The 23,890-nt window shown below is 38.9% G+C and overlaps 1 protein-coding gene across 1 annotated transcript; it reads left to right on the forward strand.

Annotated features, from left to right (window-relative positions):
* Positions 1–1,456: 1,456 nt before the first annotated feature.
* Positions 1,457–22,813, forward strand: LOC125154081 (olfactory receptor 2A5-like). Its single transcript, XM_047837787.1, is given in 4 exon segments — positions 1,457–1,541; positions 21,853–22,133; positions 22,179–22,713; positions 22,716–22,813. Coding segments are annotated over 4 exon segments (999 nt in total).
* Positions 22,814–23,890: the final 1,077 nt, after the last annotated feature.

Below are 23,890 nucleotides of genomic sequence, written 5' to 3' on the forward strand. Positions count from 1 at the left end.
ACCAGTGGCCTCAATCATGATCTCTTGAGTAATGACAGAAAACCTCAGCTGTCCCACGTTGGCTACATTTCCAGCCCAGCTCTGACTCTGCAGTGGGGTGAGGGAGGGAATGAAGGTAAGTGCTTGAAACTCTCCTCCAATATCTTCCTTTTTTATAGGGTGGAACTTATGCTCTTCAAGGGGCCACCCTAAGTATGGCTTTGTTGTAATTAGGAGACTGTCGTTGGGGGCTCAAAGTCATCAGCACTTGGAGGATGCCCTCTAGAGAAGGTGGGTATTTAACGTAAGATGAGGATTTTGGTTTTTAACTTTACTAAGAGAGTGGTTGTTTGAATTTCTTGTGGAGGGGAACAGAATGCATTGATGGTAATGTTGATCACTTATGCCTTTTACATGGTGACTAGAACAGAAATTTGAAGTAGTTGGTTTAAATCTCTGCTTATTTGTGGACTTAAGAAAATGAAACTCAATGACCCACATACTGAATAAACCTTATGGCTGTAGTAGTAAAAGAAGTGATTTCTTTTCTAAAGACTTTGTCCTATTTAGCTGCTTTTAAATTAGTGGACTCAAAGAGGCACAGAAAATTTTCTATAAAATGGGCTCTTTAGCATGTAATGCTAAAGCATTTTTCTTAACCTGTAAAAGCTCTTCATTCAGAGAGTTGGCTTTGTATTTACAACTAATTAGATTGGGCAGACTTTTCTACTGGTCTCTGGTATTCAGAAATTGTGTGTTTTCCTCCAGTGCCTAAATACGAGTGTGTTTTTCTTTCCCGCAAAGAACAGATGGATCATCAAGGCCAGAATTATTTTCAAAGTAACATCCCTGTGCTTAGTCATGACTCGCTTATAAGCCACTTGGTCCCTTTATCTTAATGAGGTGCTCTCAGAACCTTCTTTAAATTCCTGTTCTTTCTTCACTCCTGTTTTCAAAACCCTGTAAATGATATCCCAGGTTGTCTTCTATCAAATCCATTTTCTGATTCTAGACACTCAAAGCTCATCTTCTGGAAGCACAAGTTTCATTTCTCATGATTTCTTTCACCACAGTGGTCTTCTTGCTGTTTAAATGGCAAGACCATCGGCTGCTCATCCTCACCAGAGAACTTCGTTCATGTCATTTTCCACACTGGAGTAGCCCCTCTACCAGTGATGTACTGCTGGCCATGGCATCCAGCAACCCCAAGAGGACCGACCGTTATGACCACCAGAACAGCCCCTCATTGACCCACTTGTTTCAGGAAGTTGCTGGCCATAGAAAATATCACCCCCTCTAACTGTGAACAGTCTTTCCACCTTTGAGGGGCCCTATACTGCTTGCTTACCTGTTATGGTCAACCAAGGACTGTGTAATGTCACAGAAAACAAATTAGACAACTCGACTTCCACTCGTGGTGGTGGTGGTGCAGAATATCATGATAGTCAAGGGAAAGGAGTGTTTCAAAGAGGGAGCAATGGACTGTGTTAAATGCTGCTGGCAGGTCAAGTCAGATAAGGATAGAGAACCGGTTGTTGGGTTTAGCAAAGTCCAGATAATTGGTGAGAAAAACGGTCTCACATTTGACTAGATATGTTTAAAGGAATAGGAGCAAAGGCATTTGAGACAAATGGTGGGAGAACAGTTCTTGAGTAGGCGGGAGGGCTGGATTCCTGGCCTAAGTGGCGGACTGTCCTTCATGACGGACAACCCAGTGACTTCGCAATAACAGCCGAGGAGTTGGGAATAAGTGCAGGTCCAGGAACTCTGTCAATGTGTTAGTTAGGGTTGTGCAAGTTCTTGTTTGATTCTTCTGTGTCCTCAGTCACTGTCAGTCAGTAGCTGGGACTGTGGATGGGAGAAGTCATGGGAGACTTAAAGAGAGAAAATATGGGGGAAAAAATCACCTAGTGAGGAGAGGAGATTAGGGAAACAGGAAACAGGATGAGCTGTGGTAGCATCCAGGACAAACTTATGTGATTGCTCATGAATTTAAGGGGATCTGAGTCATTATGGCTATATGTTTCCCTTAGTTGTGTGGGTGCTAGCGAAGCCATTTATCATCTTAATTTACGTCTAAATGCTTAGGGCACAATAGCCCCTCTAATGTAGGATGTATATTTGGGGGAGAAATGTTGTAGAAATAGGACAAAATGGGGTGCCTGGGTGGCTCAGTTGGTTAGGTGTCTGACTCTTGACTTCAGCTCAGGTCATGATCTCACGGTTCATGGGATGGAACCCTGCATTGGGCTCTGCACTGTCCGCGTGGAGCCTGCTTAGGATTCTCTCTCTCCTTCTTCGCCCTACCCCCATTCATGTTCTCTCTTTCACTCTCTAAATAAGTAAATAAACTTAAAAAAAGAGAGAAGAAATGGGACCAAGTTTGGGCAGTAGCTTGAAATCAAAAAAGACAGGAAAGCACCGAAGGACTGGGATTCAATCTCCCTGAGTTTCTCCATAAAAATTAATATTTGCAATAGATATTCCTGGTAATTATCTCACATTAACACTTTTCAGCAGGCAAAGATTGTTCATTCCCTAAAGAAAATAGAGTCCTTTGAGGCTGCCTTAATAAGCACCATGGGATTTACATTCATCATGAACTTTCCAAAAGTAGAACATGGAGACAGGAAATTTCAAGATCAAGTACACAATACATTCATATCCTTGGGGATTGTACTAGGTGACATAATAAAGTATGACTTACCTATTAAATTTTTATACCAAGATTCTCTTTAGCACAGATACCCATCCTTCTTTCTGAGTCCTTCTCTGCATAAGTGGATGCATGCAGGTATACACACACACACACACACACACACACACACACACACGGAGAATAAAGCTGGAGAGCCAAGAGGTGAGGGGCAGGTTTTTACTCTACCTGTAGGGAAGACCTAGAATGCTGGGAAGATGCTTTGTAATTTGTTCTCTGGATTCCATAGATACATCTCTGGGGAATAGGTTGGTTCTAAGTTATCAGAGTATAAAGCCCTCACATCTAGAAGCCTCCTGAGCACCCTGAATCCTGTCCAGTGATCAGGGAAGAAAGAGGATCTGGAACTCCTCATTTCCCCAAAATTGCTTCAAGGAGTGGGTGACACAGCTCCAACCTTTTCCCATCTCTGTGCATGTTCCTGTACATGAAAGCCCCACTTGAGAAAATGCAGGAAATAGTACTTCTGTTTGTCTAAGTCATCATTTATCCATTGGTTAATAGTTTACAGAAGAGCAGAGCAGCCAACTGGCAGGAACTGATAAAACCTGATAGGTTTGGGAAGGATAAAAGGCCACTTTTGTGAAGATGCATTTTTCCTCACTATTTTGGGAGACTCCGAGCAGTATCCATTTGCTACCCATGATGATAGGTGTCTGACGTCTCTTCATTCCCCTCTGGCCATTTGTGGGAGGGGCTGGTGGCACCAGCTGTTTGTGGCTCAAGGTATCAACTGAAAAGGGCATAAGACCATCTAATCCTCTTGTCTCACATCACAAATGATGGTGAACTCAGAGGTGTTATGTCATTTGTCCTTGAACTATATTTCATTTCTTCCTCTGCTGAGAACCATGTGTTCCTACTGTATCCTAGGAATATTCTCCAGCCAGAGAAGTGAGGAACATTAGGGTCCTTTTCTTTGCTGCCCAGGAGGGAGATGTTAATAAGTAGCAGGAAGAAATCCCATAGCTATTAGATAAAGATTCCATAATTATTTCTTTTAGCAGGACTGAAGCTGGTGCAGGGGACAGAATAGCTTCTTTTTTGATTTGATGGTCCTCATCCTAGGGAAACCCTTTGTCAGATCCTAGATAATGTGACTACCATCATCACTTACTACATGTGGGGGGAAAGTTCTAGCTGGGGAAAATATGGTAAAAAGTCCTTACTACGGGAACAGTTTCTCTATTTCACATGTGTTTGTACTTGGCAACGTCTTCAGGGAATATTTTTGTTTTTTATGCTTTTTGCATTTATTTTAAGCCACTTTTTAAAAAAAATAGTATAACAAATGAAAATGTATTTTTAAAAATTTTACAGAACTCAAAAGAAAATCAAGAGAGTCCTGTCAGAGCTTGGAATGTGATGAGGCACAGAATTTCTAACACCTTCCTCTAAACTGAAATAATTTATTTTTATCTGTATCTTCAACATTCTTATACGTGAGATTCAAGTCACTACTAATTAGGCTCAAAGGGTTTTCGTATCAATGTTAACCCTACTTTTTCTATGTAGAAGGAGAGAATTGATGATCTGCTAACAGGAAATTACTAGAATGCCATTCTAGGTAGCACCTACCTGAGCTTATAAGCTATCAGAGTCCACCAAAGTGGTGTGAGAATTAGAACCGAAGGGTTTCACTTCTACGGCAAGTCAGGGAATGATTACTTCTCTGTAGACACGAGGGAGGGTGGGACAAGTTGTAGGAATATTAAAGACAAAGCCCTCCAATGATGGTTTTATAGTATCATAATTGATGCTATTTATTTTTTCCCCAAATAAAAATTCCAAATATATATTAAAATTATGTAGAAATTTAAATACGTTAATTGAATCTCCTGTAAAGTAAAATCTTATATAATATACACTGTGATAAATGTATTCTTTTAATCTATGATGACAGCATGCCTGAAATGCAGAATAAATTTTGGAGAGATTGAATTTTTTTGAGAGCTGGATTTAGAAGCTAATACCAGATCATTGGGAGCATTGGAGAGAGACAGTGAAGACGGATGGCCATCTCAGAGTCTAAGTATGCTCTGAAAGCCAAAGAATCAGGCAAATGTTGTCAGGGTACTATTAGTAAAAGGAAAAAAAGCTGTAATTTTGGCTTATGTATAAATTTAGGAATTTGTGTAGAAAAGATTCCACATTAAACTAAGTAGCTAAGGCCCCAAGCAGTCCCAACTCAGGATACAAGGGCAGACCAGAACTAACAATTAAAGCAGCAGGCTTTAATGGTTGGGTTGAGATTAATCATGTTTAAAGGTTTAATGACATTAATTGTAACATTATTACCTAAACTTTGGATGTTAAAGATATGCACTGAAATTAGATGAAAGCCTTAGAATCATTTTTACTGGTGAGCTGACTCAATATTGCTTGAGGGACTCATGAGCTATCATTAAATAGAAAAACCTCTGACCTCTCCTCCCTGGTATACAACACAGAAGGTTGTCACTATAAGAAGTTAATTGTAAATCAGTGCCTGTAATAGATTGTATTTGCCATTTGATATTTTATTCAGGGCGCTTATCTGAAATCAGTGTATTTGTTTTACCCCAGTGGCAATGCTACAAAAATTAGACTTTTCTGCAGTTTCAGGTTTTGAAGGGTGACTGTCTTCCTTCCTTCTTGTCCCCTGAAAATGAACTGCATGAACATTATATATAATCTATACACTATCCTAAATGTGCCTTCCTAATTGTTGACAATCTGTTGAACACTTTTCACATGGCAAATGAACTGGAAACTTTAATTCTTTTATGTAGATTTGCCACATCCTTCTCAATCTATACTGAAGACATAGAAATATTTTTCTCATTTATGGTGAATTACATGAGCTAAAATTAGATAGTATCCATCCCCAAAATTAAATGTAATATCAACAGAGTTTTATTTTTTATTTTTATTTTTTATTTATTTATTTTTTTGCCAATAGAGTTTTATAAAATTCTTTAGGTGTGAGATATATAATGGGGGTTAGTAGGTTGGGTATAAGTAAAACCAACTCTTTTTTTGCTTTTTCTTTTTTTTTAAAATATGAAATTTATTGTCAAATTGGTTTCCATGTACACCCAGTGCTCATCCCAACAGGTGCCCTCCTCAATGCCCATCACCCACTTTCCCCTCCCTCCCACCCCCCATCAACCCTCAGTTTATTCTCAGTTTTAAGAGTCTTTTGTGGTAAAACCAACTTTTGAAATGAAAATTTTAAACTGTAGTTTTACTTAACTATGGTTAAATATCTATGCTACTATATTTATTTTTAAAAATCATTAAATATATAGGGGTTTTTTTCTGGAATTATCTCCTTCAATTTAGAACCAGAAAATCATACCTATTCCCCTGCCTGATGTCCAATCACATTTTAGATTTCAAAGGTGATGTGATACACTATAATTTTTAAAATCCTCATTTATATGATTTTATTCACATAATAAAGACAAACTGAATAATGTTAATTGATATTCATAGGCTCTGAAATCAGAGAAACCCTTTATGGAACTCAATATTGATCACATGATTTTTTTAATTTTAACATATTTTTTTTTAATTTACATCCAAGTTAGTTAGCATATAGTGCAACAATGATTTCAGGAGTAGATTCCTTAATGCCCTTTAGCCCATCTCCTTTTAGCCCATCTCCCCTCCCACACCCCCTCCAGTAACCCTCTGTTTGTTCTCCATATTGAAGTCTCTCATGTTTTGTCTCCCTCCCTTTTTTTATATTATTTTTGTTTCCCTTCCCTTATGTTCATCTGTTTTGTATCTTAAAGTCCTCATATGAGTTAAGTCATATGATATTTGTCTTTCTCTGACTAATTTCACTTAGCATAATACTCTCTAGTTCCACCACATAGTTGCAAATGGCAAGATTTCATTCTTTTTGATTGCCGAGTAATACTCCATCGTATATCTATACCACATCTTCTTTATCCATTCATCCATCGATGGCCATTTGGGCTCTTTCCCTACTTTGGTCATTGTTGATAGTGCTGCTATAAACATTGGGGTGCATGTTGATCACACAATTTTTGCATGGATTTTGTAGCTGGTGCTGGGGGTACCCTGTCTGTAACACGTTTTTATTCTATTTCAGAGCACACAAGCCTGGCCTCACAGGCCAGCATGTGAATTTCTTTGTCTGATCACTTTCCCTGGCCCCAAGAGGCACTTTCTAGCTCATTGGGCAGGGAGAGAGAGCCTAATGCTTGGTCCATCCACCCTAAGATTGTCAACCAATAGCTCATTCTACTTAGTCGATCAGCTCAGCTTCAATGAAACTTCACTTTCCTTGACCTCCAGATAGCTTAACACTGAGAAGCATATGCTACACTGGCTCCAAGATTTTTCCATTAGGTTCAAGCTCCAATTACTACAATTTTAGCCGGCTTGATCACCTACTCTTTATAGGCAGGCTTTACTTGGTTCTCCCCCTTTCTTCCACCTCTACTTGTAGAGGATTATCTTCTAAAAACCACTTCTGGAGGAAGTGGCTTCTGGAGGAACTTAAACTAAGATACATGAATTTTAAGTAGAATCAATATTTAGATTTATTTAATTCATAATGGGAAAAGATGTTCACAGATGATAGGTAATTTTGAACATGGATTGAAACTTGACATGGTGATTTTTATGTTTATGAATATAAAAGCTATGTGTAGGATTCTGGGGATTCTAGCACTAAAATATTTGGTTGTCAGAATATATTGCATTACTATTTAAAAAATTGTCATTTATACCATTTCATATAATAACTAAAAAATGTTAAACTGATGTTCACAGATTTTTAAATCTGTATTGAGCACAAAATTTGGGGAATGTGCTTATGACTCTCATTTTTTTTTATTTTTAGAAACTGATTTTAGGGGCGCCTGGGTGGCGCAGTCGGTTAAGCGTCCAACTTCAGCCAGGTCACGATCTTGCGGTCCGGTCCGTGAGTTCGAGCCCCGCGTTGGGCTCTGGGCAGATGGCTCAGAGCCTGGAGCCTGTTTCCGAATCTGTGTCTCCCTCTCTCTCTGCCCCTCGCCCGTTCATGCTCTGTCTCTCTCTGTCCCAAAAATAAAATAAAAACGTTGAAAAAAAAAAAAGTTTAGAAACTGATTTTATACAGAGACATAGCCCAGATTATTTTTGTCAAATAAGCATCCCCAAAACTTTATTTTTCGAGGAATAGGTAAATTACATAATACATTTTTTAATGTTTATTTATTTATTTTGAGAAAGAGCACACATATGTGCATGATAGTGGGGGAGGGGCAGAGAGAGGGAGAGAAAGAATCTTAAGCAGGCTCCATGCCCAGCACAGAGCATAACATGGGGCTCAAGACGGGGCTCAGTCTCATGAACTGTGAAATCATGACCCGAGCTGAAATCAAGAGACACCTAACCAACCAAGTTGGACACCTAACTAACGGAGACACCCAGGTTTCCCTAAATCATACGTTTAAAAAACTAATTATAGACGTTCCTACGATAACTATTTGTGTGGTTACATGGATTGTATTGTCAAGCAAAAAGATAAGCCCTTGTTTCAATCTTCTCTAACAAGCTAAGATAGAATTTTTTCCCTTGGAAGCTAGAAAAAAAGTTATTATAATCATCTTATGAATATTCATATATAAATTTTTGTAGAGCAAAAACAAGTTGTAATAAATTTAAAGGATTGATATTATGCAAAGCATCTTTCCTGATTGCAATAGATTAAACTAGAAACGAATAATAATAGGAAAAACAAAAAAAATCATAAATAAGTGTAAATTAGAGACCACACTCTTTAACAACAAATTGGCTGAAAGAAGAAAACACAACAGAAGTTAAAATATACCTTGAAACTACTGAAAACGAAAACAGAGTATATCAAAATTTATGGGCTACATAGTGAGTGGTGCTACAAAGGAAATTTATAGCCATAAACATATTAAAAAAGAAAAAAATATCTCTAACCTAATATTATCTCTTGAGGAACTAGAGAAGAAAGAGCAAACTAAAGCCAAAGCCAGAAGAAAGAATAAAAAAGATAAAGGAAGAAAAAAGAATAAAATGATGAAGGAAACAGAAAATAGGGGAAAAAATAGAGAAAATGAATGAAATTAGAAGTTAGTTCTTTGAAAGGATCAACAAAATTGATAAAACTTTGGATAGGTTAATGAAAAAAATTGAAAGTATTAAAATCATAAATGAGTGTGGTGAGGGGTGCCTGGGTGGCTCAGTCAGTTAAGCATCCGACTTCAGCTCAGGTCATGATCTCGTGGTCTGCAAGTTTGAGCCCCGCATTGGGCTCTGTGCTGACAGCTCAGAGCCTGGAGCCTTCTTCAGATGCTGTATCTCTCTCTCTGTCCCTCCCCTGCTCATGCTCTCTCTGTCTCTCTGTCCCTCTCAAAAATAAACAAAAAAGTAAAAGAAATGAATAAGGGGAAATTACTACTGATTTTATAGAAATAAAAAGGAATGTAAGAGAGGATCATGAAAATTGTACAATCTGATGAAATAGAAAAATTCCTAAAAACATACAACCCATGAAGATTTGAAGAAATAGGAAATCTGAGTAAATCCATAACTAGTAAGGAGATTGAATCAGTATTTAAAAACCTCCCAGTGAAAGTCCAGACCAGATAATTTCATTGGTAGATTTTACCACTGTTTAAACAAACAAAAAAATAACCATCTTTCATAAGCTCTTCCAAATATTGAAGAGGAGGGAGCACTTCTAACTTATTCCATGAGGCCACCATTACCCTGTTAAAAAAGTCAGACAAAGACAGTAAAAAAAAAAAGAAAGAAACCTGCATCTCTATATAAATAGGAAAAATTATCAATAATCATAATCTGGACCCAGGAGCATCTTAAAAACATCATACAGTATGTTTGGGGGTGAGGGGGTATTCCTGGTAAGCAGCCTTATTCCCAATACAGAAATCAATCAATGCAATACACCGTATTTGTAGAACAAAGGGGAAAAAAAACCACATGATTATCTAAGTGATGGAGAAAACTCATTTGACAAGGTTCAATATCCTTTAATGATGAGAAAAAGAGAAAACAACTCCACAATCTAGGAATAGGAAGGAAACCATGACAGAAGCCATGATGAAGCCTCTTCTACTGTTGGGTCCGTTCTCCATCAGTGGAGTTGGATTTCACGTGAAGATTGCAAACCAAGGCAACCCCCATCTGTGAAGTCCGTGAGACGTGTGCAGAGAATCCTGTACCAGCACTTCCAACTCAGGGAAACTGTGAGATAGAGTTGTTTTAAGCTGCTACACTTGGGGTAATTTGTTAGGGCAGCAATAAAAAAAACTCACATGCTTTGGAATCTAACAGAAGTCATTTGAGTGCAGCTCTGGGCCTGGGCTGATAGTCAACAGTTCTTTACTGCGATGGTCCTTTTAATTGTCTGCTTTCAAGATACCTTTACAATTGTAAATATCCTTGAAGACCCAAAGAGATTTTACTTATATGGGTATTTGTTGGCATTTGTCATAATAGGAGTTAAAACAATTTGAAAGCATTTAAGTCACTTAAAAGATAATTTCATCATATGATAATTTATATTTAAAACAAACCAAAAGTGAAAAGATGACATTGTTTTACTTATTTTTTTCTTTTTTGTAAAATTCTTTAATGTTTGTCAAGGACAGCTAGATTTTTGTATTTGCTTCTATAGCCAATCTTAAAAATTTTTTTTCAACGTTTATTTATTTTTGGGACAGAGAGAGGCAGAGCATGAACGGGGGAGGGGCAGAGAGAGAGGGCGACCCAGAATCGGAAACAGGCTCCAGGCTCTGAGCCATCAGCCCAGAGCCTGACGCAGGGCTCGAACTCACGGACCGTGAGATCGTGACCTGGCTGAAGTCGGACGCTTAACCGACTGCGCCACCCAGGCGCCCCTCTATAGCCAATCTTAAAGTAGAAAATGTCATGTAGCCTTTGAAAAACCGCATTCCACCCTCGTGAGTGAATGAGAGTAGAAAAAGAATAATATCTTAAATTATTATAAAAATTATTTTGATCTCATGGACAATTTCACGGGGTCTCGGGGTCCCTGGACTAACAATTAGGGAACTGCTGACCTAGTTTATTTAAACTTCAGTCGCCTTGGCTGTAAAATGATTAGATTAAATATATATATATGCCATATAAAGCATTTGGCACATTATCAGAAACAGAATAAGGGCTCAATAATTAATTCCTTCTCGGGTTTGCCCTGACAAATTCATGGAAACTACCTCTCAACAATCAAAATCCCGGCTGCCCATGGGCCTTCATGGGGTCTGAAGAGAAGCCTGAGTTTATAGAGCTATAGTCCTTTTGGAGGCTTAAATATTGTAATTTGTGATATCTCCCTCAGGTTTTTTCTTGTGAGATATTCAAAGTCTGTGAGCATAAAGAGTGTGATGCTAGGAGGCGCCCTGCCTCTTTCTAGAAATTTCCTCCAAGGTCAACTAGATAAAATCTTTGCTCTCCTCCAGAGACAGAAGTTTCAGGGAATTGTCCCCCCTTCTCTTTAGGGAGAGCTAGAGACATATGATGTCTCATGGTCCTTCTGGGAATTTGAGTTCTTTGCCGATTTAAATAAAACCTTTATTCCTAGAGGTTTAATTAGAACTTCATATTCTATTGCAAAGCTATCAGCAATTGTAATGAAGGTCTCATGAGTCTGACATTTCTCCTCTGCAGCTTCTACAGCATCTTATGTAACTTACTTCTGAAGGGTCTTCTTTTGGTGAAAGATTCCTGAGGAATATCCAGTGCTTATATCTGCGTACTGGAGAGATTTATTGGCACTGTGGGATGGTTTTTAGGACGGTAGTTGAAGTGGGACAAGGTGGAAGCCTGGCTATGTGGAAAAGAATGATATTCCTCAGTGAAATATCCTGAGTCCCTCCTAACTCAAAGTTACCTGGCAGACAGGTGCACTAGATGACCAGTTTCCACCCCCACCCAGCTCCAGGAACTTCTGCCCGCTGAGTTGTGACAGGGGCCGTGTAGTCCCTCAGTAGCTTTCTCTTCACTTCCCAGTGTGGTTGAATGGTGGGCTCCACATTAGGCTAACTCTATTGTTTAGGAAGAGATCTGGAAGTAGGAGAGGCTTCACGTGCAGGGATCTCCCCTGGATAAGGCTTTGATGGAGCCAAAAGAATAAAATGACCTTCTACTAACTGATACTGGAGAAGATATTGACAGAGTATCTGGAAAGCAAAATTCTAGTAACAGTTGCAGAAAGTCTTCTCACCAAAACAGTGTAAGAGGTGAGCTTGCCACATAGTTATTTCTTATTGTAATATTCTCAAGCTATCACTCAATGTTAATAATTATTAGGCTCAGAAATTACTATGCTGGATACAAGTATTTATTCTACCGCAAAACGGGATAGAATAAGTGCCAATACCTTCAGCTAAAGTTGGAGAAGTAGCGTAAAGTTCCCTAACTCAGTTGCAGGATTGCCCAGGCAGAGGGAGAATTGCTCATACTGACCACCAGGACCTTCCTTTTCTGAGCTGCTGTTAACTTATTCTCTATTGGGAAGGGGAGATTGCATTTAGGCTATCTTGAAATCTTCTCTATTTCACTGCTGCATTACTTAAAAGATTTACTATATTTTCACTATTTTTAAAAGTATCTTCATACTTGAGGCTTCCTGTAGACTGATGTTTTTTCAAAGGCTCAAAATACTGTCACATGTGTCTTTGTGTTTCTTTCTTAGGTTATTTTATTTTCTGTAAATCTTTCAATAAAGCTATTTGCCTGAAACTTGGTTCTAAGCATCACTTCAAATAGGTGCAAGACATTAACTCACTTTGGCATTGCCATAGTCTCTGCAGATACACTATTGTCTACACCTTCAAAGATTATTCCGATGTACCCTATAGAAACACTGCATTAAAATTACATGGATCATTCATGGCATTTTTTGTAAGAGAAGTTTTCAAATGATTAAATTCTAATTTTGAACTTTCTAGTAAAGTGGAATTCATGTCTTGCTCAGTAGACAGAAGATGCTTTGTCTTATATAGAGATAGACAAATTAGTAAAGCATGAATTCATAAAACTAGAAGAATTTTGAGAGTTTGGATACTGTAATTTTTGGTATCTTTTTGAGGTCTATGATCTTTGAGATATTTACAAATCTATGTAGAACAGTGTAATGTCAATATGCGACCTGATGTGTGTGCATGTATACAAATTCTTTCTTCCATTTAACAAATATTTGAATGTCTGTTTCAAGAATGATACCAGCTATTATAAAAGGCATTCCCCAGAGATATATAATAGTAATTATATATAGAATAATTTCCAGAATATTTTTGTTACTAATTCTATAAGCATAAAAGAAAGTCAAAAAATAGGAATTAAAACTCTATCCATCATCCCTCAAGAGATTTATCTCCCATTATCTGAAAATATGTTTTATAGAAAATACACTGTGGCCATGTATGGTAAAAGTCTTATCACAGTTTTGCAACATCAAAGATGTGTGGTGTTGATTACATTAAATATTTTTTTCTTTTTCTTTCATTTTTAAGTACATATTTTATTTATTTTTAATATGAAATTTATTGTCAAACTGGTTTCCATACAACACCCAGTGCTCATCCCAACAGGTGCCCTCCTCAATACCCATCACCCACCCTCCCCTCCCTCCCACCCCCCATCAACCCTCAGTTTATTCTCAGTTTTTAAGAGTGTCTTGTGTTTTGGCTCCCTCCCTCTCTAACTTTTTTTTTCCTTCCCCTCCCCCATGGGTTTCTGTTAAGTTTCTCAGGATCTACATAAGAGTGAAAACATATGGTATCTGTCTTACTCTGTATGGCTTATTTCATTTAGCATAACACTCTCCAGTTCCATCCACGTTGCTACAAAAAGGCATATTCATTCTTTCTCATTGCCACGTAGTATTCCATCGTGTATATAAACCACAATTTCTTTATCCATTCATCAGTTGATGGACATTTAGGCTCTTTCCATAATTTGGCTATTGTTGAAAGTTCTTCTAAAAACATTGGGGTACAAGTGCCCCTATGCATCAGCACTCCTGTATCCCTTGGGGAAATTCCTAGCAGTGCTATTGCTGGGTCATAGGGTAGATCTATTTTTAAATTTTTGAGGAACCTCCACACTGTTTTTCAGAGTGGCTGCACCAGTTTACATTCCCACCAACAGTGCAAGAGGGTTCCCATTTCTCCACATCCTCTCCAGCATCTATAGTTTACTGATTTGTTCATTTTAGCCATTCTGACTGGTGTGAGATGACATCTGAGTGTGGTTTTGATTTGTATTTCCCTGATAAGGAGTGACGTTGAACATCTTTTCATGTGCCTGTTGGCCATCTGGATGTCTTCTTTAGAGAAGTGTCTATTCATGTTTTCTGCCCATTTCTTCACTGGGTTATTTGTTTTTCGGGTGTGGAGTTTGGTGAGCTCTTTATAGATTTTGGATACTAGCCCTTTGTCCGATATGTCATTTGCAAATATCTTTTCCCATTCCATTGGTTGCCTTTTAGTTTTGTTGGTTGTTTCCTTTGCTGTGCAGAAGCTTTTTATCTTCATAAGGTCCCAGTAATTCACTTTTGCTTTTAATTCCCTTGCCTTTGGGGATGTGTCGAGTAAGAGATTGCTACGGCTGAGGTCAGAGAGGTCTTTTCCTGCTTTCTCCTCTAAGGTTTTGATGGTTTCCTGTCTCACATTCAGGTCCTTTATCCATTTTGAGTTTATTTTTGTGAATGGTGTGAGAAAGTGGTCTAGTTTCATCCTTCTGGATGTTGCTGTCCAGTTCTCCCAGCACCATTTGCTAAACAGACTGTCTTTTTTTCATTGGATGTTCTTTCCTGCTTTGTCAAAGATTAGTTGGCCACACTTTTGTGGGTCTAGTTCTGGGGTTTCTATTCTATTCCATTGGTCTATGTGTCTGTTTTTTGTTGTTGTTTTGTTTTTTTTTGTTTGTTTGTTTTTTGGTTTTGTTTTGTTTTGTTTTGTTTTGTTTTTTGCCAATACCATGGTGTCTTGATGGTTACAGCTTTGTAGTAGAGGCTAAAGTCTAGGATTGTGATGCCTCCCACTTTGGTCTTCTTCAAAATTACTTTGGCTATAGGGGTGCCTGGGTGGCGCAGTCGGTTGAGCGTCCGACTTCAGCCAGGTCACGATCTCGCGGTCCGTGAGTTCGAGCCCCGCGTCAGGCTCTGGGCTGATGGCTCAGAGCCTGGAGCCTGTTTCCGATTCTGTGTCTCCCTCTCTCTCTGCCCCTCCCCCGTTCATGCTCTGTCTCTCTCTGTCCCAAAAATAAATAAACGTTGAAAAAAAAATTTTAAAAAAAAAATTACTTTGGCTATTTGGGGTCTTTTGTGGTTCCATAAATATTTTAGGATTGCTTGTTCTAGCTTCGAGAAGAATGTTGGTGCAATTTTCATTGGGATTGCATTGAATGTGTAGATAGCTTTGGGTAGTATTGACATTTTAACTATTTATTCTTCCAATCCATGAACATGGGATGTTTTTCCATTTCTTTGTATCTTTTTCAATTTCCTTCATAAGCTCTCTATAGTTCTCAGCATACAGATCTTTTACATCTTTGGTTAGGTTTGTTCCTAAGTATTTTATGCTTCTTGGTGCAATTGTGAATGGGATCAGTTTCCTTATTTCTCTTTCTTTTGCTTCATTATTGGTGTATAAAAATGCAGCTGATTTCTGTACATTGATTTTGTATCCTGCGACTTTGCTGAATTCATGTATCAGTTCTAGCAGACTTTTGGTGGAGTCTATTGGTTTTTCCAGGTATAATATGATGTCATCTGCAAAAAGTGAAAGCTTGACTTCATCTTTGCCAATTTTGATGCCTTTGATTTCCTTTTGTTGTCTGATTGCTGATGCTAGCACTTCCAGCACTATGTTAAACAGCAGCGGTGAGAGTGGGCATCCTTGTCGTGTTCCTGATCTCAGGGAAAAAGCTCTCAGTTTTTTCCCGTTGAGGATGATGTTAGCTGTGGGCTTTTCATAAATGGCTTTTATGATCTTTAAGTATGTTCCTTCTATCCCGATTTTCTCAAGGGTTTTTATTAAGAAAGGGTGCTGGATCTTGTCAAAGGCCTTTTCTGCATCGATTGACAGGATCATATGGTTCTTCTCTTTTTTTTTTTTGTTAATGTGATGTATCACGTTGATTGATTTGTGAATGTTGAACCAGCCCTGCAGCCCAGGAATGAATCCCACTTGGTCATGGTGAATAATTCTTTTTATATGCCGTTGAATTCGATTTGCTAGTATCTTATTGAGAATTTTTGCATCCATATTCATCAGGGATATTGGCCTGTAGTTCTCTTTTTTTAGTGGGTCTCTGTCTGGTTTAGGAATCAAAGTAATGCTGGCTTCATAGAATGAGTCTGGAAGTTTTCCTTCCCTTTCTATTTCTTGGAATAGCTTGAGAAGGATAGGTATTATCTCTGCTTTAAACGTCTGGTAGAACTCCCCTGGGAAGCCATCTGGTCCTGGACTCTTATTTGTTGGGAGATTTTTGATAACCGATTCAATTTCTTCACTGGTTATGGGTCTGTTCAAGCTTTCTATTTCCTCCTGATTGAGTTTTGGAAGAGTGTGGTTGTTCAGGAATTTGTCCATTTCTTCCAGGTTGTCCAGTTTGTTGGCATATAATTTTTCATAGTATTCCCTGATAATTGCTTGTATTTCTGAGAGATTGGTTGTAATAATTCCATTTTCATTCATGATTTTATCTATTTGGGTCATCTCCCTTTTCTTTTTGAGAAGCCTGGCTAGAAGTTTATCAGTTTTGTTCATTTTTTCAAAAAACCAACTCTTGGTTTCATTGATCTGCTCTACAGTTTTTTTAGATTCTATATTGTTTATTTCTGCTCTGACCTTTGTTATTTCTCTTCTGCTGCTGGGTTTGGGGTGTCTTTGCTGCTCTGCTTCTATTTCCTTTAGGTGTGCTGTTAGATTTTGTATTTGGGATTTTTCTTGTTTCTTGAGATAGGCCTGGACTGCAAAGTATTTTCCTCTCAGGACTGCCTTTGCTGCATCCCAAAGTATTTGGATTGTTGTATTTTCATTTTGATTTGTTTCTATATATTTTTTAGTTTCTTCTCTAATTGCCTGGTTGACCCATTCATTCTTTAGTAGGGTGTTCTTTAACCTCCATGTTTTTGGAGGTTTTCCAGACTTTTTCCTGTGGTTGATTTCAAGCTTCATAGCATTGTGGTCTGAAAGTGTGCATGGTATGATCTCAATTCTTTTATACTTATGAAGGGCTGTTTTGTGACCTAGTATGTGATCTATCTTGGAGAATGTTCCATGTGGACTCGTGAAGAAAGTATATTCTGTTGCTTTGGGATGCAGAGTTCTAAATATGTCAAGTCCATCTGATCCAATGTATCATTCAGGGCCCTTGTTTCTTTATTGACATCTAGACCACCTAGATGGTCTATCCATTGTTGTAAATGGAGTATTAAAGTCCCCTGCAATTACCACATTCTTATCAATAAGGTTCCTTATGTTTGTGAGTAATTGTTTTATATATTTGGGGGCTCCTGTATTCAGCGCTTAGACATTTATAATTATTAGCTCTTCCTGGTGGATAGACCCTGTAACTATTATATCATGCCCTTCTTCATCTCTTGTTACAGCCTTTAATTTAAAGTCTAGTTTTTCTGATATAAGTATGGCTACTTCAGCTCTCTTTTGACTTCCAGTAGCATGATAAATAGTTCTCCATCCCCTCACTTTCAATCTGAAGGTGTCCTCATGTCTAAAGTGAATCTCTTGTAGACAGCAAATAGATTGGTCTTGTTTTTTTTTATCCATTCTGATACCATATGTCTTTCGGTTGGCGCATTTAGTCCATTTACATTCAGTGTTGTTATATAGATATATGTTTAGAATCATTGTGATGTCTGTAGGTTTCATGCTTGTAGTGATGTCTCTGGTACTTTGTTTCACAGTATCCCCCTTAGGATCTCTTGTAGGGCTGGTTTAGTGGTGATGAATTCCTTCAGTTTTTGTTTGTTTGGGAAGACCTTTATCTCTCCTTCTATTCCGAACGACAGACTTGCTGGATAGAGGATTCTTGGCTGCTTATTTTTTTCTGTTCATCACATTGAAGATTTCCTGCCATTCCTCTCTGGCCTGCCAAGTTTCAGTGGATAGGTCTGCCATTAGTCTTATGGGTCTCTCTTTATATGTTAGAGCATGTTTATCCCTAGCTGCTTTCAGAATTTTCTCTTTATCCTTGTATTTTTCCAGTTTCACTATGATATGTCCTGCAGAAGATCGATTCAAGTTATGTCTGAAGGGAGTTCTCTGTGCCTCTTGGATTTCAATGCCTTTTTCCTTCCCCAGATCAGGGAAGTTCTCAGCTATGATTTCTTCAAGTACACCTTCAGCCCCTTTCTCTCTCTCTTTCTCCTCTGGAATCCCTATTCTATGGATATTATTGCGTTTCATCACATCACTTAGTTCTCTAAGTCTCCCCTCATACTCCTGGATTTTTTTATCTCTCTTTTTCTCAGCTTCCTCTTTTCCATAATTTTATCTTCTAATTCACCTATTCTCTCCTCTGCCTCTTCAATCCGAGCTGTGGTCGCCTCTATTTTATTTTGCACCTCATTTATAGCATTTTTAGCTCCTCCTGACTGTTTCTTAGTCCCTTGATCTCTGTAGCAGTAGATTGTCTGCTGTCCTCTATACTTTTTTCAAGCCCAGTGATTAATTTTATGACTATTATTTTAAACTCATGTTCCATTACACTGCTTAAATCATTTTTGATCAATTTGTTAGTTGTTGCTACTTCCTGGGGTTTCTTTTGAGGAGAATTCTTCCATTTTGTCATTTTGGATAGTCCCTGGAGTGGCATGGAACTGCAGGGCTTTTCCCTTGTGCTGTGTGGAGTAACTTGTGTTGGTGGTCAGGGCCACAGTCAGACCCCATGTCTGCCCCCAGCCCACCACTGGGGCCACAGTCAGACTGGTGTGTACCTTATCTTCCCCTCTCCCAGGGGCAGGAATCACTGTGGAGTGGTGTGGCCCCATCTGGGCTACTTGCACCCTGCCAGGCTTGTGGTGATGCTTCTATGGGATCTGGCGTATTAGCTGGGGTGGATCCGCAAGGTGCACGGGGGCAGGAGGGGTAGACTCAGCTCTTTTTGCCTTCAGTGGTCTGGCTTTGGGAGAGGCTCTGTGGCACCGGGAGGGAGGCAGACCCGTCAGAGGGATGGATCCAGAGAAGCACAGTGTTAGGTGTTTGTGCAGTGCAAGCAAGTGCCATGACGGGAACTGGTTCCTTTTGGGATTTCAGCTGGGGGATGGGCGAGGGAGATGGTGCTTCCCAGCGCCTTTGTTCCCCACCGACCTGAGCTCTGTCTTCCAGGGATCAACATCTCTCCCTCCCAGTGTCCTCTCACCCTCCTGCTGTCCGAACAGAGCTGTTGACTTATAACATTCTAGATGTTAAGTCCCACTGCTGTCAGAACACCCTCCATCTGGCCCCTCCACTTTTGCAAGCCAGACTTGGGGGTTATGCCTTGCCGGGTGGGCTGGCTGCCCCCCCACCGCCTGGCTCCCTCCCGCCAGTCCGTGTAGTGCGCACTGCCTCTCCGCCCTTCCTACCCTCTTCTGTGGGCCTCTTGTCTACACTTGGCTCCAGAGAGTCCATTCTGCTAGTCTTCTGGTGGTTTTCTGGGTTATTTAGGCAGATGTGGGTGGAATCTAAGTGATCAGCAAGATGAGGTGAGCCCAGCATCCTCCTACACTGCCATCTTCCAAGTGACCCTCACATTAAATATTTTTTAACTTGAATGACTGTAAAGGTAAAGACATTTCTGTGTAATGGATGATATTGGCCTCAAATAATAACTCATTCCATGTTGTCATTCATCTAGGAAACAGGAGTACCTGTTGAGCCACAAACTAGAATTAAGAAAAACCAATAGATGGAAACAAAGAAATGTGTGTCTTTTGGTGTTAAAATGTAAAAAGATGTCTAGGAAGGAAATGATGAATAGTTGGTGTTAAGATAATTACTTCCACATAGAATTATTTCGGCAGTAAGAGACAGGTGTCCATTGTAATCAGCTCCCTGAAATTGGAGGATAGACAGCCCTCAGCTGTAATCAACTAAGAAAGACAGATTTAACCCAGTACACCAGAGGTTACATACATTGTCATCAGATTATACTTAACCTTCATAAAATCTCACTTTCCAGTAACTAGTCTTACTCTGTCTTGGTATTTAATATGAAGGTGACCTAAGAACGAACCAGAGGAAGTACATTTTACACCAGGTTGGACTAAATTGTATAAAAACTTGAGAGGCAGCATAATAGAAGCTGAAAAGCTGAAGTGGGGGCCCTTTCATAGGAAAGGTGAGTTTGAGATTAGTCATGATGATTCAGTTAGAGATTCTTTCCTCCCAAGTGATTTCTTCTGATGATAATATGTCTGAATTTCTTTTCTCCTGCTTGTTTGCTTTTTAGACAGTAAGATGATGACAGAGATAGATTTGACTGAGAACTTTCGTGTCTATGAATCTATTATGGGAAAATAACAAAAGGTACAAAAAATTTATGTATGAAATGGAGTCAGCATGGGCCATAATTTCTATTGCATGCAATATAGTTAGAAGGTAATATATTAAATCAGTTAAAAGATAAAATAGTATGCAGCTGGCAACGTATGCTCCAGAAAAGTATTTTGTCGTGGGGACTTTACATGAACTGATTCTAAAAGAAATAACACTGTTTAATTTTTAATTATATATGAAATTCTATGTACAGTAAGTAATGAAACACTCTATGCAAATTATTAACAATGATCACTTTTGGCCATGTTTCCCAGTATTATCTCTTTAGTCTTTCATTAAATTTCATGTTTTTCTAAGACACTTTGAAAAACTTGAGGTCAAAATTTCATATGAGGTGTGTCTTCATTCACAGATTGTATCAGGCTGTTGAAACTAATCTGTGAATCTGAAATTCCCAAGAATCTATGATTGTCTAAATGTAAAGAAAAACAAAAAATTTTAAATGAGACTAAAAGTATCCTTTTGCCCAAAATAAACCACTGTATCATATCAAGATCATTTTCTTTAATCTTAATGTTAATTTAGTAAAATAGATTTGGCTCTCCAAAGGAAGTCTGTAAAGATGTATTAGGATTAAACAAGTAAGTTTAAGAATTTATCATCCCCTTAACAGTTTGTGTGTCAAATTATATGCTCTACTAATTAAACGAGGATATTAGAAATTTGGCAATAATCATGATAAAAATATTGTTAAAGATCCAATAAAATCAGATTTTTTTTGGAAAATAAGATTCTTCACTAAAAGGAACTAGATCTTTTTAGTGAAATAACTTATTTCAAGCTGAAGTGGGAAATAAACAACTTGAGGCTAGAACAATTTAGGACGCCAGAAGTGAGAAAGTGCTTTAAATTGTGGAGTAATAATTTTATGCTGGAGATAACTTGAAGACTCCACCTTAACCAAGATCCATGTTGTACCACCAGTATTGGGACAAATTAACATTACCTTTATATTAATGGAAGCCATTAAGGACACTTTTTATATCTTATTAGAAATTTATATTTTGAACTAAAAAGGGGCAATAAATGGAAAACCCAAGTTGAGAGACATAAACAACTGGTGTGTATCCTTCAAAAATATCAATTTCAAGGGAAAGACTGAGTGATTATTTCATATTAGAGGAGATGCAATGTGTGCAAGATTGCATCTTGGACCAGAGGGGCAGAAAATGCTGTATCTAGAATAGAGAATCTTGCTAATGTTACATCTCCTGATTTTGGTTACTTATCCTGAATATGAATGTCCTTGTCTTAGAAAAAAATGAAGGGACAAATTGGCATTACGCCTACATTTTACTCTTACGTGGCCAAGGGGGAAAAATGTGTAAATAGGGAAAAAAAAATAATTGATGAAGCAAACTTTAAAACTATTTGGTAAACTATATATAATCATATTGTTTTAACTTTTGGATACTTATCTGAATAAAAATTTTAAACTAAAACATTGGACAAGAAAAAGTAAAGTAGGGACAGGCATAAAAGCTTCCTCTGAGTTCATAACTTTCCTTTCCTCTGAGTAAATAACTTCAATTTTCATTCATATCCAGCTCTGACCTTTCTATCACACTTCAGTCCTTGATAAACTCTCATCAAGGAATGGGGGGGGGGGGGCAACCAATCATGGACCAGAAATCATTCTGGTGGGATTCCAGCTCAGTAAAGACACTGAAGTGCTCCTCTCCTGTGTCTTCTCCCTGTTATATATCTTCAACCTGCTGGCAAATGGCGTGATCTTGGGACTCATTTGGCTAGACCTCAGACTGCATTCCCCCATGTATTTCTTCCTTTCTCATCTGGCTATCATTGACATATGCTATGCTTCCAGCAGTTCGCCCAATATGCTGGAAAACCTAGTGAAGCACAAAAAAACTATCTCCTTTGTCTCGTGCGCTATACAGATAGTTTTGTTTGTGACTTGTGCTGGTGAAGAGTGCCTGATTTTGGTAGTGATGGCCTATGACGGGTTCGTGGCAATCTGCCATCTGCCCCAGTACACTGTCATCATGAACTGGACAGTGTGCATGCTCCTGGTCATCGCTATCTGGGCATGTGGATTTTCCCTAGCCCTAGTACATGTAATTCTCTCTCTAAGGTTGACTTTCTCTGGGCCCCAGGAGGTGAACCACTTCTTGTGGGAAATCCTATCTGTCCTCAAAGTGGCCTGTGGTGATACTTGGATCAATGAAGTTTTTGTCTTTGCTGGTGGTGTGTTTATCTTAGTTGGGCCCCTCTCCCCGGTGTTGATCTGCTACGTGCGCATCCTCTGGGCCATCCTGAAGATCCAGACAAAGGAGGGGCGCAGAAAAGCCTTTTCCACCTGCTCCTCCCACTTCTGTGTGGTTGGAGTCTACTTTGGCATAGCCATGATGGTTGACTTGGTCCCATACAATAGTCAACGTGAGGAGCAGCAGAAAATCCTTACCCTGTTTCACCACCCTTCAACCCATTGCTGAACCCTCTCATCTACAGTCTAAGGAATGCTCAGATGAAGGCTGCTTTTAACAGAACATTGCAGAAAAAGAGGGCAATATGAAGAATGGTAGAATTTTTCAGCAGGGAATTTGTCTTCTCAAGAGATATGATTGCTGGTGTATTAAAACTCAAGAAATTTCCCCAAGAAGATTCATGATTTGATGGTGAGAATTATCAAAAGAGTTAAATTAGCCAGGTAGCAGAATAGAAATCCCTGAGTTTCCTCCATTCCTCCGAGGAGACAATAATATATAGATCAAATAGCCATTATGAGAAACCAGTAGAGAGGCTGCAGCACCTGGAGAAGCACAAAGTCAAGAAGAGTTACAGAAAAGTGATCAGGCAAGGTTGTGATATTTTTCCTGTCCTAGTCACTCCCCATCCCTGGCCCTGTGTGGCATGATCAGAGGATTCCTTCCTAACTCCACTTTCTCCTTGGATGAAAGGAGAGGAGTGGACCATGGGTATTACATTCTGGCTTTCAGAGATGGCCGAGGAATGTTTTCCATCTGGTGTGATTTAGAGCCCTGCTGGGAATGGCGGTCTGGGGGCCATCTTGGGGCCCCTGAGAAACAAACACTAACTTATAGAGCTGTAGGGGGATTGTAGCATCTCAGACAAACACCAGGGGGAGCAAGTGTTTACAGGCTCCAGAGAAGAAGCAGGCAAACCTCTTAACTGAGAAAATCCACGCACCAGTTCAGAGAAACTACGTCCCCATTAAAGCTTGAAAAGGTCGGCAGAATCTCTAACAGGGCAGATTGCCGAAGATCTTCCCCGTCATGAAGCCAGTAAAGACTGGGAGAAGTAGCTGTTTTTCCAAAAGCCCACATTTCAACTCAAATTCACAAGATATGCCAAGAAACTGGGAAAACATGAGCCAAAGGAACAAAGTTCATCTCCCGAAACTACCACTGAAGAAATGCAGATTTGTGAATTAGCAGACAAAGAATTCAATATAATTATTTTAAAGATAGATGCTCAATAGTCTCAAAGAGAACACAAATAAACAACAAACCAAGGAAAATGATGCATGAGAAAAATGAAAATATCACCAAGAGATAAAAACTGTGGAAAAGAGCCAGACGGAAACTGGAGCTGAAGAATACGAGAACTGAAGTGAAAACTTCACCAAGGA

This window comes from Prionailurus viverrinus, chromosome A2 (genome assembly GCF_022837055.1).
Source record: "Prionailurus viverrinus isolate Anna chromosome A2, UM_Priviv_1.0, whole genome shotgun sequence".
In the NCBI taxonomy this organism is placed as follows: domain Eukaryota; kingdom Metazoa; phylum Chordata; class Mammalia; order Carnivora; family Felidae; genus Prionailurus; species Prionailurus viverrinus.